Source organism: Schistocerca nitens, chromosome 5 (genome assembly GCF_023898315.1).
Source record: "Schistocerca nitens isolate TAMUIC-IGC-003100 chromosome 5, iqSchNite1.1, whole genome shotgun sequence".
NCBI classification, from domain to species: Eukaryota; Metazoa; Arthropoda; class Insecta; order Orthoptera; family Acrididae; genus Schistocerca; species Schistocerca nitens.
In genome coordinates, this window is record NC_064618.1 from 808821210 (window position 1) to 808838957 (window position 17748).

At 48.3% G+C, this 17748-nt stretch overlaps 1 protein-coding gene across 2 annotated transcripts in view; it reads right to left on the reverse strand.

Moving 5' to 3' along the window:
- The window catches only part of LOC126259359 (mitogen-activated protein kinase p38b), a 104177-nt gene that overhangs the window by 48230 nt on the left and 38199 nt on the right, over positions 1–17748 (reverse strand). For both annotated transcript variants that reach the window (XM_049956094.1, XM_049956092.1), the window contains exon 3: positions 12278–12336. In XM_049956094.1, the coding sequence (XP_049812051.1) occupies positions 12278–12336 (59 nt within the window). The remainder of the gene's footprint in view (positions 1–12277; positions 12337–17748) is intronic.

The following is a 17748-nucleotide window of genomic DNA, read 5'->3' on the forward strand; positions in this document are numbered from 1 at the left end:
TGAACAACACATGAGGCTAGGAGGGGTTAGAGGGATAGTGCGAGACAGGGTTCTTGATGCATGACTTGGCAGCTGCACAACAAGACGAAATGAGTTGATAAGGTAGGGCATATAATACATATAAAGAGGTGGAAGGAAGGGTGGGAATGAGAGGGAGAGGGGGCATGAGAGGGAGAGGGGGCATGAGAGGGAGAGGGGGCATGAGAGGGAGAGGGGGCATGAGAGGGAGAGGGGGCATGAGAGGGAGAGGGGGCATGAGAGGGAGAGGGGGCATGAGAGGGAGAGGGGGCATGAGAGGGAGAGGGGGCATGAGAGGGAGAGGGGGCATGAGAGGGAGAGGGGGCATGAGAGGGAGAGGGGGCATGAGAGGGAGAGGGGGCATGAGAGGGAGAGGGGGCATGAGAGGGAGAGGGGGCATGAGAGGGAGAGGGGGCATGAGAGGGAGAGGGGGCATGAGAGGGGGAAGGAGAGGGGGAAGAAGAGTGAGAGGGGGGAGTAGAGGGAGAGGGAGAGGGGGGAGTAGAGGGAGAGGGAGAGGGAGAGGGGGGAGTAGAGGGAGAGGGAGAGGGGGAAGGAGAGGGAGAGGGAGAGGGAGAGGGAGAGGGGGAAGGAGAGGGAGAGGGAGAGGGGGAAGGAGAGGGAGAGGGAGAGGGGGAAGGAGAGGGAGAGGGGGAAGGAGAGGGAGAGGGAGAGGGGGAAGGAGAGGGAGAGGGAGAGGGGGAAGGAGAGGGAGAGGGAGAGGGGGAAGGAGAGGGAGAGGGGGAAGGAGAGGGAGAGGGGGGAGGAGAGGGAGAGGGGGAAGGAGAAGGAGAGGGGGAAGGAGAGGGGGTAGGAGAGGGAGAGGGGGTAGGAGAGGGAGAGGGGGTAGGAGAGGGAGAGGGGGTAGGAGAGGGAGAGGGGGTAGGAGAGGGAGAGGGGGTAGGAGAGGGAGAGGGGGTAGGAGAGGGAGAGGGGGAAGGAGAGGGAGAAGGAGAGGGGGAAGGAGAGGGAGAGGGGGAAGGAGAGGGAGAGGGAGAGGGGGAAGGAGAGGGAGAGGGGAAGGAGAGGGAGAGGGGAAGGAGAGGGAGTGGGGAAGGAGAGGGAGTGGGGAAGGAGAGGGAGTGGGGAAGGAGAGGGAGTGGGGAAGGAGAGGGAGTGGGGAAGGAGAGGGAGTGGGGAAGGAGAGGGGGAAGTAGAGGGAGAGGGGGAAGTAGAGGGAGAGGGGGAAGTAGAGGGAGAGGGGGAAGTAGAGGGAGAGGGGGAAGTAGAGGGAGAGGGGGAAGTAGAGGGAGAGGGGGAAGTAGAGGGAGAGGGGGAAGTAGAGGGAGAGGGGGAAGTAGAGGGAGAGGGGGAAGTAGAGGGAGAGGGGGAAGTAGAGGGAGAGGGGGAAGTAGAGGGAGAGGGAGAGGGGGAAGTAGAGGGAGAGGGGGAAGTAGAGGGAGAGGGAGAGGGGGAAGTAGAGGGAGAGGGAGAGGGGGAAGTAGAGGGAGAGGGAGAGGGGGAAGTAGAGGGAGAGGGGGAAGTAAAGGGAGAGGGGGAAGTAGAGGGAGAGGGAGAGGGGGAAGTAGAGGGAAAGGGGGTGGGAAAGGGGGAAGGAGAGGGAGAGGGGGAAGGTGAGGGAGAGGGGGGGAAGGAGAGGGAGAGGGGTTGAAGGGGAGGGAGAGGGTGAAGGGGAGGGAGAGGGTGAAGGGGAGGGAGAGGGTGAAGGGGAAAGAGAGGGGGGAAGGGGAAAGAGAGGGTGAAGGGGAGGGAGAGGGTGAAGGGGAGGGAGAGGGTGAAGGGGAGAGAGGGGTCGAAGGGGAGAGAGGGGTCGAAGGGGAGAGAGGGGTCGAAGGGGAGAGAGGGATCGAAGGGGAGAGAGGGGTCGAAGGGGAGAGAGGGGTCGAAGGGGAGAGAGGGGTCGAAGGGGAGAGAGGGGTCGAAGGGGAGAGAGGGGTCGAAGGGGAGAGAGGGGTCGAAGGGGAGAGAGGGGTCGAAGGGGAGAGAGGGGTCGAAGGGGAGAGAGGGGGTGAAGGAGGGAGAGAGAGGGGGGGCGAAGGAGGGAGAGAGAGAGAGGGGGGGGTGAAGGAGAGAGAGAGGGGGGGTGAAGGAGAGAGAGAGAGGGGAGGTGAAGGAGAGAGGGGGGGTGAAGGAGAGAGAGGGGGGGTGAAGGAGAGAGAGGGGGGGTGAAGGAGAGAGAGGGGGGGTGAAGGAGAGAGAGGGGGGGTGAAGGAGAGAGAGGGGGGGTGAAGGAGAGAGAGGGGGGGTGAAGGAGAGAGAGGGGGGTGAAGGAGAGAGAGGGGGGGTGAAGGAGAGAGAGGGGGGGTGAAGGAGAGAGAGGGGGGGTGAAGGAGAGAGAGAGGGTGAAGGAGAGAGAGAGGGGGGGCGAAGGAGAGAGAGAGGGGGGGAAGGAGAGAGAGAGGGGGGGGCGAAGGAGAGAGAGAGGGGGGGAAGGAGAGAGAGAGGGGGGGCGAAGGGGAGAGAGAGGGGGGCGAAGGAGAGAGAGAGGGGGGGGCGAAGGAGAGAGAGGGGGGGCGAAGGAGAGAGAGGGGGGGGGCGAAGGAGAGAGAGAGGGGGGGCGAAGGAGAGAGAGGGGGGGCAAAGGAGAGAGGGGTCGAAGGGGAGAGAGGGGTCGAAGGGGAGAGAGGGGTCGAAGGGGAGAGAGGGGTCGAAGGGGAGAGAGGGGTCGAAGGGGAGAGAGGGGTCGAAGGGGAGAGAGGGGTCGAAGGGGAGAGAGGGGTCGAAGGGGAGAGAGGGGTCGAAGGGGAGAGAGGGGTCGAAGGGGAGAGAGGGGTCGAAGGGGAGAGAGGGGTCGAAGGGGAGAGAGGGGTCGAAGGGGAGAGAGGGGTCGAAGGGGAGAGAGGGGTCGAAGGGGAGAGAGGGGTCGAAGGGGAGAGAGGGGTCGAAGGGGAGAGAGGGGTCGAAGGGGAGAGAGGGGTCGAAGGAGAGAGAGGGGTCGAAGGAGAGAGAGGGGTCGAAGGAGAGAGAGGGGTCGAAGGAGAGAGAGGGGTCGAAGGAGAGAGAGAGGGGTCGAAGGAGAGAGAGAGGGGTCGAAGGAGAGAGAGGGGTCGAAGGAGAGAGAGGGGTCGAAGGAGAGAGAGGGGTCGAAGGAGAGAGAGGGGTCGAAGGAGAGAGAGGGGTCGAAGGAGAGAGAGGGGGCGAAGGAGAGAGAGGGGGCGAAGGAGGGAGAGGGGGCGAAGGAGGGAGAGGGGGCGAAGGAGGGAGAGGGGGCGAAGGAGGGAGAGAGAGGGGGGCGAAGGAGGGAGAGAGAGAGGGGCGAAGGAGGGAGAGAGAGAGGGGGGTGAAGGAGAGAGAGGGGGGTGAAGGAGAGAGAGGGGGGGTGAAGGAGAGAGAGAGGGGGGGTGAAGGAGAGAGAGGGGGTGAAGGAGAGAGAGGGGGGTGAAGGAGAGAGAGGGGGTGAAGGAGAGAGAGAGGGGGGGCGAAGGAGAGAGAGAGGGGGGGCGAAGGAGAGAGAGAGGGGGGGCGAAGGAGAGAGAGAGGGGGGGAAGGAGAGAGAGAGGGGGGGCGAAGGGGAGAGAGAGGGGGGCGAGGGAGAGAGAGAGAGGGGGGGCGAGGGAGAGAGAGAGGGGGGGCGAAGGAGAGAGAGGGGGGGGGCGAAGGAGAGAGAGAGGGGGGGCGAAGGAGAGAGAGAGGGGGGGCGAAGGAGAGAGAGAGGGGGGGCCAAGGAGAGAGAGAGAGAGAGAGAGAGAGAGGGCGAAGGGGAGAGAGAGGGGGGGCGAAGGGGAGAGAGAGGGGGGGCGAAGGGGAGAGAGAGGGGGCGAAGGAGAGAGAGGGGGGCGAAGGAGAGAGAGGGGGGCGAAGGAGAGAGAGGGGGGCGAAGGAGAGAGAGGGGGGCGAAGGAGAGAGAGGGGGGCGAAGGAGAGAATGAGAGGGGGGGCGAAGGAGAGAGAGAGGGGGGGCGAAGGAGAGAGAGAGGGGGGGCGAAGGAGAGAGAGAGAGGGGGGCGAAGGAGAGAGAGAGAGGGCGAAGGAGAGAGAGGGGGCGCAAAGGAGAGAGAGGGGGGGCAAAGGAGAGAGGGGTCGAAGGGGAGAGAGGGGTCGAAGGGGAGAGATGGGTCGAAGGGGAGAGAGGGGTCGAAGGGGAGAGATGGGTCGAAGGGGAGAGAGGGGTCAAAGGGGAGAGAGGGGTCGAAGGGGAGAGAGGGGTCGAAGGGGAGAGAGGGGGGCGAAGGTGAGAATGAGAGGGGGGCGAAGGAGAGAATGAGAGAGAGGGGGGGCGAAGGAGGGAGAGAGGGGGGCGAAGGAGAGAGAGAGGGGAGGGCGAAGGAGAGAGAGAGGGGGGGGCGAAGGAGAGAGAGAGAGGGGGGGCGAAGGAGAGAGAGAGAGGGGGGGCGAAGGAGAGAGAGGGGGGGAAGGAGAGAGAGAGGGGGGAAGGAGAGAGAGGGGGGCGAAGGGGAGAGAGAGGGGGGCGAAGGAGAGAGAGGGGGGGCGAAGGAGAGAGAGGGGGGGGCGAAGGAGAGAGAGGGGGGGGCGAAGGAGAGAGAGGGGGGCGAAGGAGAGAGAGAGGGGGGCGAAGGAGAGAGAGGGGGGGCGAAGGAGAGAGAGAGGGGGGCGAAGGAGAGAGAGGGGGGGCGAAGGAGAGAGAGGGGGGGCGAAGGAGAGAGAGAGAGAGAGGGCGAAGGAGAGAGAGAGAGAGGGCGAAGGAGAGAGAGAGAGGGCGAAGGAGAGAGAGAGAGAGAGAGAGAGAGGGCGAAGGAGAGAGGGCGAAGGAGAGAGAGAGAGAGAGAGAGAGAGAGAGAGAGAGAGAGAGGGCGAAGGAGAGAGAGAGAGAGGGCGAAGGGGAGAGAGAGGGGGGGCGAAGGAGAGAGAGGGGGCGGAGGAGAGAGAGGGGGGCGAAGGAGAGAGAGGGGGGCGAAGGAGAGAATGAGAGGGGGCGAAGGAGAGAGAGAGGGGGCGAAGGAGAGAGAGGGGGGGCGAAGGAGAGAGAGAGAGGGCGAAGGAGAGAGAGAGAGGGCGAAGGAGAGAGAGGGGGGGCGAAGGAGAGAGAGGGGGGCGAAGGAGAGAGAGGGGGGCAAAGGAGAGAGAGGGGGGGCGAAGGAGAGAATGAGAGGGGGGGCGAAGGAGAGAATGAGAGGGGGGGCGAAGGAGAGAATGAGAGGGGGCGAAGGAGAGAATGAGAGGGGGCGAAGGAGAGAATGAGAGGGGGCGAAGGAGAGAATGAGAGGGGGCGAAGGAGAGAATGAGAGGGGGCGAAGGAGAGAGAGAATGAGAGGGGGCGAAGGAGAGAGAGAATGAGAGGGGGCGAAGGAGAGAGAATGAGAGGGGGCGAAGGAGAGAGAGAGGGGGGGCGAAGGAGAGAGAGAGAGGGGGCGAAGGAGAGAGAGAGAGGGGGCGAAGTAGAGAGAGGGGGCGAAGGAGAGAGAGGGGGCGAAGGAGAGAGAGGGTGCGAAGGAGAGAGAGAGGGTGCGAAGGAGAGAGAGAGGGGGGGCGAAGGAGAGAGAGGGGGGCGAAGGAGAGAGAGGGGGGCGAAGGAGAGAGAGGGGGGCGAAGGAGAGAGAGGGGGGCGAAGGAGAGAGAGGGGGGCGAAGGAGAGAGAGGGGGGCGAAGGAGAGAGAGGGGGGCGAAGGAGAGAGAGGGGGGCGAAGGAGAGAGAGGGGGGCGAAGGAGAGAGAGGGGGGCGAAGGAGAGAGAGGGGGGCGAAGGAGAGAGAGGGGGGCGAAGGAGAGAGAGGGGGGCGAAGGAGAGAGAGGGGGCGAAGGAGAGAGAGGGGGAAGGAGAGAGGGGGGAAGGAGAGAGGGGGAAGGAGAGAGGGGGGGAAGGACAGGGTGAGGAGGATGGGGAGGAGTAGTGGGGGAGAGGGAGGAGTAGTGGGGGAGGAGGAGTGGGGGAGGAGGAGTGGAGGGGGAGTGGGGGAGGAGGAGTGGAGTGGCGGAGGGGAGGCGGAGTGGGGGAGGAGGAGGGAAGGGGGAGAGGAGTGGAGGGGGAGTGGGGGAGGAGGACGGGAGGGGGAGAGGAGTGGAGGAGGAGGAGTGGGTGGGAGGAGGGGGAGGAGTGGGTGGGTGGGAGGAGGGGGAGGAGTGGGTGGGTGGGAGGAGGGTGAGGAGTGGGATGGGGAGGGGGAGTGGGAGGGAGAGAGAATGGCAGGAAGGAGGAGGGAGAAGAAAGTGGCGGGAGAAGGCAGTGCATAATCTGGACGGGGAAGGAGTGGTGCACACCAAAGAGAAGGGAAAGTGAGGTTGTGGAAAATAGGCTAGCGGTTAACTAACAGTGAGTAACTTCAATGGTGTGGTTCCAGGTGTTCTGCAGAGTGGTTGTTTTCATTTTATGCACAATATATAACACAATTTACAGCTTGTTTTACAACTCAATCACTACATAAACAGCTGAATTCATTGTTGTAATGATTACACCAATGCCCTCTCAAGATCTTACCTCAACCAGTAAAATATACATAAAATTCAAATACCCAATTTCACAGCCAATCCCACTGTTGAGACACTAGATTTTATGTCATTGGCAGATGGTGAGAAATGGACTAGACTCTTTATTGCAGAGGATGCACCACTTATTATAATAGCAAACACTCACACTTACAATACTCCTCTGAGGGACACACTTCTCCTCCAAAAAAATTACCTGAAAAAGAATTCTTATCCCCATAACAGAATAACTGTGCAGACAGAGACTTTTTTTTTAAATGCCAGCAACAGCCCTCAACCAACTTAACATTGTAGACACCTCAAGAAGTCAAAACACGAGTTTCTTGACTGCCAAAACTGATGTCCACATGCTGTTCCTTCCATAGAGAAAACTCTTGTGCCACAGTTTATATCTGAGTCAGGTTATCAAGAGTTCAATGGTATGGGCATTCAATATGTTACAAATCATTCATCAACATTTAATAAACTGTTGTTATACAGAATTCATCAGAGCATTCAATCATAAAAACATGAGGTGGTGGGAAGAAATTCTCTGTATGTTAAGTAACTGGATACATAAAAAAAATTACTATCCAAGTGGCAGCAGCAGAAAAAACACACAAAAAAAAGGTTTACTTTGCAAGCTTTCAAATCCAGTGGCTCCCTCTTCTGGCAAAAGAGTTGAAAGGGAAGGAAGAGGGGTCAAGGAAAATGACTGGATAGGTTTAGGAAAACGGGTAGAGTTCAGAAAAGTTACCCCTAACCCCAGATCAGGGGACACATACTGGGCGGGATGATAAGGAGAGACTGACTGTTCCTTCTCACCCTGTCCAGTAAGTGTCCCCTGATCCAGGGTTCCGAATTCTACCCCTTTACCTAAGCCTCTCCCATCCTTTTCCTTCATCTCTCTTCCTTCCCCTTCAACCTTTCTGATGGAAGGAAGAGCCACTGGCTTCAAAAGCTTGCAAAATAAAACCTTTTTTTATGCATCAGTTCTCATGCTGCCAATGGTGAATAATTTTTATTTTTTATTTATTCAGTTACATTCTATATTTTTAAGTGTAAAATTTGTTTGCACGATCACAGGTGGCTAGGCTGTATGGTAGGGACTTCTCGGTATGGAATGGGTGGCAGCTGTCAAAGTAGAAGTAGTACTAGTGCTTAGTAGGATTGACATAGACAGAAGAACTGATGTAGCCATCTTTGAGGTGGAGGTCAACATCTAAAAAGGTGGCTTGTTGGGTTGTGTAGGACCAGGAGAAGCAAATGGGGGAGAAGTAGTTGAGGTTCTGGAGGAATGTGAATAGGGTGTCCTCGATCCAGATTGAAAGGATGTCAACAATTAATCTGCACTTCCTTCCAAAACTAAATTTGGTGATCCCTTGCAATGTGTCCTACTAACCGATGCCTTCCTCTAATCAAATTGTGCCACAAATTCCTCTTCTCCCCAATTCTATTCAGTACCTCCTCATTGATTACGTGGTATACCCAACAATTTTCAGCATTCTTCTGTAGACTTCCTGACACACAAATCTATATTTGAAGTTAACAAATTTCTCTTTTTCTCAAACACTTTGCTTGCCATAGCCAGTCTACATTTTACATCCTCTCTAATTCAACCATCATCAGTTATTTTTGCTTCCAAATAACAAAACGTATTTACTACTTTAAGTGTCCCATTTCCTATCTAATTCCCTCAGCATCACCTGATTTAATTCAAGTACATTGCATTCTCCTCGTTTTGCTTTTGTTAATGTTCATCTTTATCCTCCTTTTAAGACACTGTCCATTCCGTTCAGCTGCTCTTCCAGGTCCTTTCCTGTCTCTACAAACCTGAAAGTTTTTATTTCTCCTCAATGGATTTTAATTCCTACTCCAAATTTTTCTTTTGTTTCCTTTACTGCTTGCTAAATATACAGATTGAATAACAATGGAGATAGGCTACAATCCTGTCTCACTCCCTTCTCAACAACTGCTTCCCTTTCATGCCCCTCAACTCCTATAACTGCCATCTGTTTTCTGTACAAATTGTAAATGGCCTTTTGCTCCCTGTATTTTACCCCTGCCACCTTCAGAATTTGAAAGAGAGTATTCCAGTCAACATTGTCAAAAGCTTTGTCTTAAGTCTACAAATGCTAGAAACATAGGTTTGCCTTTCCTTAATCTATTTTCTAAGATAAGTCGTAGGGTCAGTATTGCCTCGCGTGTTCCTACATTTCTACAGAATCCAAACTGAACTTCCCTGAGATCATCTTCTAACAGTTTTCCATCTGTCTGTAAGGAATTTGGATTAATATTTTGCAATCATGACTTATTAAACTGATAGTTCGGTAATTTTCACACCTGCCAATATCTGCTTTCTTTGGAATTGGAATTATTATGTTCTTCTTTAAGTCTGAAGGTATTTCGTCTGTCTCATAATATTGGTCACCAGATGGAAGAGTTCTCTCCAAAGGCTATCAGTAGTTCTAATGGAATGTTGTCTACTCCCGTGGCCATGTTTTGACTTAGATCCTTAATTGCTCTTTCAAATTCTTCGTGCTCTTTCAAATTCTCAAGCAGTGTCATATCTCTCATTTCAACTTCATCTACATCCTTTTCCATTTCCACAATATTGCCCTCAAGTACATTGCCCTTGTATAGACCCTCTACATACTTTCCCTTCTTTGCTTAGGATTGGTTTTCCATCAGAGCTCTTGATATTCATACAGGCGGTTCTCTTTCCTCCACAGGTCTCTCTAATTTTCCTGCAGGCAGTATCTATCTTACTCCAAGTGATATATGCTTCTACATCCTTACATCTATCCTCTAGCCATCCCTGCTTAACCATTTTGCACTTCCTCTCAATTACATTTTTTTAGACGTTTGTATTTCTATTTGCTTGCTTCATTTACTTCACTTTTATGTTTTCTCCTTTCATCAATTAAATATCTCTTCTGTTACCCAAGGATTTCTACTAGCCCTCATCTTTTTACCTACCTGATCCTCTGCTGTCCTCACTATTTCATTCCTCAAGGCTGCCCATTCTTCTTCTACTGTATTTCTTTTCCCTGTTCTTGTCAACTGTTTTCTAATGCTCTCTCTGAAACCCTCTACAGCTTCTGGTTCTTTCAATTTATCCAGGTCCCATCTCCTTAAATTCCTACCTTTTTGCAGTTTCTTCAGTTGTACTCTACAGTTTGTAACCAATAAATTATGGTCAGAGTCCACACCTGCTCCTGGAAATGTCTTACAATTTAAAACCTGATTCCTAAATCTCTGTCTTATCATTATATAATCTATCTGAAAACTTCCAGTGTCTCCAAGCCTCTTCCAAGTACACCACCTTCTTTCCTGTTCTTAAACCAAGTGTTAGCTATAATTAAGTTACGCTATGTGCAAAATTCTACCAGATGGCTTCCTCTTTCATTCCTTAGCGCCCCCCCCCCCCCCAGTCCTTATTCACCTACTACTTTTACCCAAGAGGACGCCATCATCATTTAACCCTCGGGAAAAATTACAGCTGTAGTTTCCTCTCACTTTCAAGCGATTGCAGTATCAGTACAGAAAGATCATTTTGGTTGACATTACAAGGCCAGATCAGTAAATCATCCAGACTGTTGGCCCTGCAACTACTGAAAAGGCTGCTGCCTCTCTTCAGGAACCACACATTTGTCTGGCCTCTCCGTTGTGGTCGCACCTATCTGCATCGCTGAGGCATGCACACCTCCCTAACAACAGCAAGTTCCGTGGTTCATGGGGCCACAGCATATTACCTTGAAAAACAAGTAATGAAAAGGCTTAGGTCACAGAGATTGCTGCTGTTTGATATCACAAGCAAGATCCTACACAGAAATTGTTATGTGCAGAAACATGATTTGTTATAGTCTACAATTATCTGCTACCACAGATCCAATAAGATGACAACACTTCATCACACTAAACCATTAGTGTTCCTGAAAGAAAAACTATTTCCAGTAGTTTGGTATCCTTCAATATAAAAATGAACATGAAATTCTAATGGGAGAATCCCTTGAAATATCATTTCATATAGGCCTCACCAACTTTACAAGTTCAATACTCTCACATAAAACAATTTAGAAATAGATTTTCCAACTGTCAATAATTATCACTGAGCTTGGGCCCGAATTGGCGGTCATGTGTGCGTGAGGTGTGCTTGCTTGTGTGAATGAATGGTGTGTGTTTCTTTATCCGATGAAGGCTGAGGCCAATAGCTTATGTGCAAGTGTCTTAATTGTGCCTGTCTGCCAATCAGCATGTTATCTTTACGGTAAGTAGCACCCTATCCTTGTCTACACTGTTGATATTCATAATGGAGTTTCCTTTCTTCAGTATATCAAATAAGATACTCCAATACATCATTCACATTATCCAACTCAAATACATGTACACCCAATCAAGCTTCAACTATCTGTCAGTGTTTTCTTACAAATCACCTAAAATTCACCACTTGTGCTATTGTATTTCTGCACTATTTTTTGCTTCTGTTGTTTCTCTATACAAGAGCAGTACCTGACTATCACTTCCTAACATCATTTTGTCATTCAAATTTATCTTTTGTCAATTTTCAACACAACTGTTACCTTTCTAAAAATGTATTGTTTCCTTATTTCTAAATATTGTTGCACTTAAATAATAAGCTATGCTCACACACGAAAAAGAAGTGAAAGTACATGATATGGTCAAGAGTGTGATGTTGCTCTTCATTTACAAGACTGTTTAGTAATGATACATCCTGATATGTCAAACAAACATACTAGCTGATATATAGGGTGAAGTGAAATTCGCGCACTTGGGCTTCGCAGGGCGATTCCTCACATGACAGGCGATAAAAAAAATTCTCTCACAAAATTACGTCTGGCACGTATATCCAGTGAAAACGAACATTACATAGTGGCAATCTGGCAACACATATGGTAACTACCTCTGAAAGCACATTTTAATCATGCTGCATAGTTGGCGCAGTGGACAGAGTTTTGGGTTAGCATGCAGGAGGTCCAGGGTTCAATCTTGGGTTGGGGTGCATTTTTTTTTCCTAATTTCATTCTGACATTTCATACTGTAATATACACCGTTTCTTACTTCACATGTACCCTAAATTTAAAACATTTTGTAATGCTGAACAAAACAAATACGTGGTTAGACAAATAAGAAATAGGCAGTTGATACAATTAATGGGACCATAGTAATAACACATACAAATAGTAACCGAGTTTTGACATTATTCGCAAAGCACGTTGCTAGTCCTACTGGTAACGTAAGGTCCTAACGAAATGTAATGGACCTGAATGAGGCAAGAATAACAGTTGGTACTAATCTATGTGACCATTAGAGGAGGGTACAAAGAAAACAGGTTTTGCTTCTAGTAGAGGAAGTGGTGCAAATAAACTCAAGCCCAAAAACATATTCTTGAACCCAGGATCGAACCCTTGACCTCCTGCATGCTATCCACGGCACCAACTGTACAGCACAACCTTGTGTGTTGACTGAGCTAGTTACTATACATGTAGTTACAGTGTTGCCAGATTGTAACTCTTTAATGTCCTTTTCTACCGGATTACTCGAAGGACGAAATTTTGTGACAGACATTTTTATATTGCTGGCATGTGAGGAGTCGCACTGCAAAGCCCGAGTGCGCAAATTTCACTTCACCCTGTATATTACATCTGATTTTACTTCAACCAATACGATATTTCAATAAAATACATCACTGGGTAACACAACTTATGTGTTTAAACAATGCCCCATAATGCCTACACTTTATTTTCCACTTCACTTAATTCTACTGAGTCCACAGGTTCTTACAGGTACTGGACTTTTCCAAGTAATTAATGTAACAAAATTAACAACGTACAATGGTCACAATTAAGATTGTCATGATAATCACAAAAATCTAATTGCAGGCAAGAAAAAATTGTTCAATTCGAATTGTGAACTTACACATGTTGAAAGTCAGTTAAGGAAGTTCCTGGATGAAATACATCGAGAAGCCCAATCACCTGCAAAAGACATTAACAGAGGTTAATGCGAATACTGGAGACGTATTTCAATACTATTGGTAATACTGACAATAAACATATACAACGGTATAAGTATTTTCTAAATGTCAATTTAACGTTTTACTGTTACTTTAACAAAAATGATATTTCTACATCTACATTGATACTCTGCAAATCAACTTAAGTGCCTGATAGTGGGTTCATCGAACCACCTTCACAATAATTCATTATTATTCCACTCTCAAACAGCATGCAGAAAAAATGAACATCTATATCTTTCTGTGCGAGCTCTGATCTTCCCTTATTTTATTATGATGATTGTTTCTCCCTATGTAGGTCAGCGTCAACAAAATATTTTCTCATTCAGAGGAGAAAGTTGGTGATTGAAATTTAGTGAGAAGATTCTGCCACAGCAACAAATGCCTTTGTTTTAATGAAGCCCATCTCAAATCCTGTATCATGTCTGTGACACTCTCTTGCTTATTTTGCGATAATACAAAACGTGCTGCTCTTCATTGAACTTTCTTGAAGCATTCCGTTAATCCCACCTGGTAAGGATCCCAGCCACACAGCTGTACTCCAAAAGAGAATGGATAAGTGCAGTGTAGGCAGTCTCTTTAGTAGATCTGTTACATTTTCTAAGTGTTCTGCCAATAACACGCTGTCTTTGGTTTGCCTTCCCCACAACATTTTCTATGTATTCTTTCCAATTTAAATTGTTCGTAATTGTAATTCCTAGGTATTTAGTTGAATTTGCAGCCTTTAGAATAGACTGATTTATCATGTAATCGAAGTTTAACCAATTCCTTTTCCTTTTATCACCCGTGGATAACCTCACACTTTTCATTATTAAGGGTCAATTGCCAATTTTCACACCGTTCAGATACCTTTTCTAAATCTGTTTCACAATTTGTTTTGATCTTCTTGTGAGTTTACTAGACAATAAATCATCTGCAAGAAACCTAAGACGGCTACACAGATGGTCTCCTAAATCATTTACATAGATGAGCAACTGCACAGGGCCTATAACACTACCTTGGGGAATGCGAGAAATCACTTCTGTTTTACTCGACGACTGTCTGTCAGTTACTACGAACTGCGAGCTCTGACAGAAAATCATCACAAATCCAGTTACAATAACTGAGATGATATTCCATAAGCATGCTATTTCACTACAAGCTGCTTGCGTGGAATGGTGTCAGAGGCATTTTGGAAATCTAGAAATATGGAATAAATTTGAAAGCCCTTGTCAATAGCACTCAACTCTTCGTGTGAGTAAAGAGCTAGTTGTGTTTCACAAGAACAATGTTTTCTAGATCTGTGTTGACTGTGTGTCAATAGACCGTTCTCTTTGAGGTAATTCATAATGTTCCAGCACAATATATGTTCCGAAACCCTGTTGTATATCAACGTTAATGATATGGGCCCGTAATTTAGTGATTTACTTCTACTGCCTTTCTTCAATATTGGTGTGACATGTGCAACTTTCCAGTCTTTGGGTATGGATCTTTCGTCAGGCAAATAGTTGTATATGATTGTTAAGTATGGAGCTATGCACCAGCATACTCTGAAAGGAACATAACTGGTATACAGTCTGGGCCAGAAGACTTGCTTTTAATAAGTGATTTAAGTTGCTTCACTACTCCTACGATATCTACTTCTATGTTACTCATGTTGGCAACTGTTCTTGATTCGAATTATGGAATATTTACTTTGTCATCATGGTGGACGAATTTTGGAAGCCTGTGCTTTTGCAGCACCGTCGTTGATAGTATTTCCATTGCTATCATACGGAGAAGGCATTGACTTTATCTTGCCGCTACCATACTTCACATACAATACAAAATTCTTTGGATTCCCTGCCAGGTTTCGAGATAGAGTTTCGTTGTGGAAGCTATTATAAGCATCTCACATTGATGTCAGTGCTAAATTTTGAGCCTCTGTAAAAGATTGCCAGTCTTGGAATTTTTGCGTTCATTTGAATTTGGCATGCTTTTTTCGTTGTTTCTACAACATGTTTAGTGCACATATCCTGCGGGGAGCATCTTATTACAAGAGTGGTACATCAAATGATTAAAAAAAATCATTAAGAACTTATAGATCATAACAAATCAAAGCAACTGGCAACAAATACTGTTGTTTTAGATGACTGAGGGGACAGAGGTAACAGATAGTATAAATACACATCAATTTGTTCTAAAATGAATTCATTACATAATATTCTGGATATACAATGGCTTCCAAACTTCAGAGATAACAGAAGCCCTTGTGGGAACTGACACTCAATTATAAGTACAGGTAACACACTATAAAAATTAATTATGGTTCTGTAAGTTTTGTTTTCTGATGAGGGGCTAGAGGCGATACTAGCGGAAAATTGGTGCTTCAATGTGCTTCACCTCTTGCTTTTCTGGTTGCAATATCACTCAGCTGAAAAGAATAGGTGATCTGAATTATCAGGTAATGCTTAGTCACACGAGTCAGTTTCTCACGCCCATCATATGGAGATGACGGGAGGAAGCAGTCATGATAGACTTTAAATGTTGTCTATTGGATGTAATATTAAAAACTACTATCAATGAGCAAGGGATGGGAGGGAGGAGTTGGGTTCTCTTAGAGGCCTGTATGTAGCACAAAACCGCTATCCACATCCACAAGTCCTTCACCTGCATCACCAAGTCCCTCACCTATCTTATTCAAATCTGGGGATATCAAGGTCAACATTTGGGAAGATTAAGATATTGTTAATCATTTTAACACGTTAAGTATGAAAATGAACTTAAAAAAAAAGGAGGTATGGGTGACAAAACGGAGAGGCGTATGTATTTAAGTTATCAATAACACTGCTGAATGAAATAAAATGAAAAAAACTTCGCTCACTTTAACAACTTTCTGAGTAAATCATATACTAGTTTCAAACAGCTATATCCTTTTGTACAATAAAAATTTGAAAACAGGACGCAAAAATGCAGAAAGCTGTATCACCAAGAGATGACCTTTTCATTACTCTTTGATTTTTGCAAACAATATTTACTACTTTTATTAGGCAAGTGTAACACATTTATATTTATGTTAACATTAAAAAAATCAGCTAAAATTTAAAGAAATCAATACTGCCAATTCTACTTTCCCTTCTGGTGCAACAAAGTAATCAGTGAATTCATTTTTCACCTCAAACATTGGAAAATCCAGGATGGAATAATGACAATGTTATGAAAAAGTGTAGAGTGCTACTCACCATATAGAGGAAATAAAGAGTTGTAGACAGGCACAACAAAAAGACTGCTAAACAAGAACCCTTTCAGCCAAAAAGCCGACTCCTGAATTTGGCAAAACACATACACACACAAAGTGCAACTTCACATATATGACCACTGTTTCTGGCTGGCGAGACCAGACTGCAAGCAACTGTGCATGATGGGAGAAGCAACCTGGGTGATGGAGGTAAGGAAGAAGCTGGAAGGTGGAGGGATAGCAGGGAAGGGATATGGGATGGTAAAATACTGTTTGTGGGGGGGAGCATACAGGGATGATGTCGTGAGAATGTAGGGCAGCTAGGGGCAGTCGGAAGGTTAGATGGGGGGTGGGATTACAGGAGAGGGGGGGGGGGAGAGAAGTAAAAATACTGGGAACGTGTTTGTGAAGTGAAGGCTGCGTATCTGAGTAATGCTGCAAATGGCAAGAGGGACGGGGATAGGTGGGAAAATGACAATGGCTAATGAGGGTTGAGGCCAGCAGGGTTATGGGAACATAGGATATATTGCAGGGAGAATTCCCACCCACACACTAATGTTAATAGGAAGGACCAGGTGGTACAGGCTGTGAAGCAGACACTGAAATGAAGAATGTCGTATTGGGCAGCAACTATGTGGCCCAGCTGTTTCTTGGCCATAATTTGTCAATGGTCATTCATGAGGACCAACAGCTTGTTGGTTGTCATGACCACATAGAATGCAACAAACCACTGTGTGACAGTTGGGAAGGATAGTGAGTAGGCTCTACCACTGTTTTGAGCACAAGGTTTACCTGGCAGAAGGACTCCGCCAGAAGTCAGATTCGTCCACTTACAAACCCTGCCAACAATGACACATTCCAGACATTCAGCAGGATTCCCAGTCTCTCCTCAAATCCTTAGACCCATCCCAGAACCTCTCCCCAAAGGCCCCCGAGAATCTCTGCTCTCATAAACTATAACATTCAGCCTACTACCCGCAACCTACCCTCCTATGTAGAAGATACCAACCAGTTCCTCTAACAACTCTCCATACTTCCTGTTCCTTTACCACATGGTGCCCTGCATGTCACTACTGATGCCATCTCCATTTACACTAACATCCCTAATGCCCAAAGCTTTGCCACTATTGAACATTACCCTTCCCAACACCCAACAGATTCCAACCCTACAACCTTCATCCTGGTGATCACGACCAACTATGTCCTCATCCACAATTCCTTCCCCTTTGAAGGCATCATCTACAAACAAATCCAGGGTATAGCAATGGGGACCTGAAAGGCAGCATTCTATGCTGACCTATTCATGAGCCATCTAGAGGAATCCTTCCTGACCACCCATAATCTAAACCCCTCACCTGGTTCAGATTCACTAATGACATCTTCATTATCTGGATAGAGGGTAAGGATACCCTATCCACATTCCTCGAGAATCTCAACACCTTCTCCCCCATTCACTTTACCCGGTCCTCCTCAACCCAACAAGTCACCTTCCTTGACGTTGACCTCCACCTCAAAGATGGCTACATCAGTACCTCTGCCCATATCAAACCTACCAAACAGCAATATTTCCACTTTGATAGCTGCCACCTATTCCATACCAAGATTCCTTTCCGTACAGCCCAGCCACCCGCAGCCACGGCATCTGTAGTGATGAGCAGTCCCTTTCAAAAAACACCAAGCATCTCACTGAGGCCTTAACAGACCATAATTACCCTCCCAGTCTTGCACAGAAACATATCTCCCACACCTTATGTCTTCAGTCACCCACCACCTCCCAAAGTCCCACCGTCTGGCCACAGAGTAGCATTCCCCTCATGACTCAGTACCACCCAGGACTGGAGCAACTGAATCACGTTTTCACCAAGGTTTCAACTACCTCTCGTCAAGCACTGAAATGATGAATTTTCCTGCCCAGTATCCTTCCCCACTGTAACAGACGTGGATGCAAGACCTGTCCCATACATTCTCCCACCACAACCTACTCAGTCTGGTTACAATAATCACCTATCCCATAAAAAGGAGGGCTACCTGTGAAGCCAGTCATGTGATCTACAAGTTAAGCTGCAACCACTGTGCTGCATTTTACGTGGGCATAACAACCAATAGGCTATCAGTCTGCATGAATAGCCACCAACAAACTGTGGCTAAGAAACAGCTGGACAACCCAGCTGCTGAGCA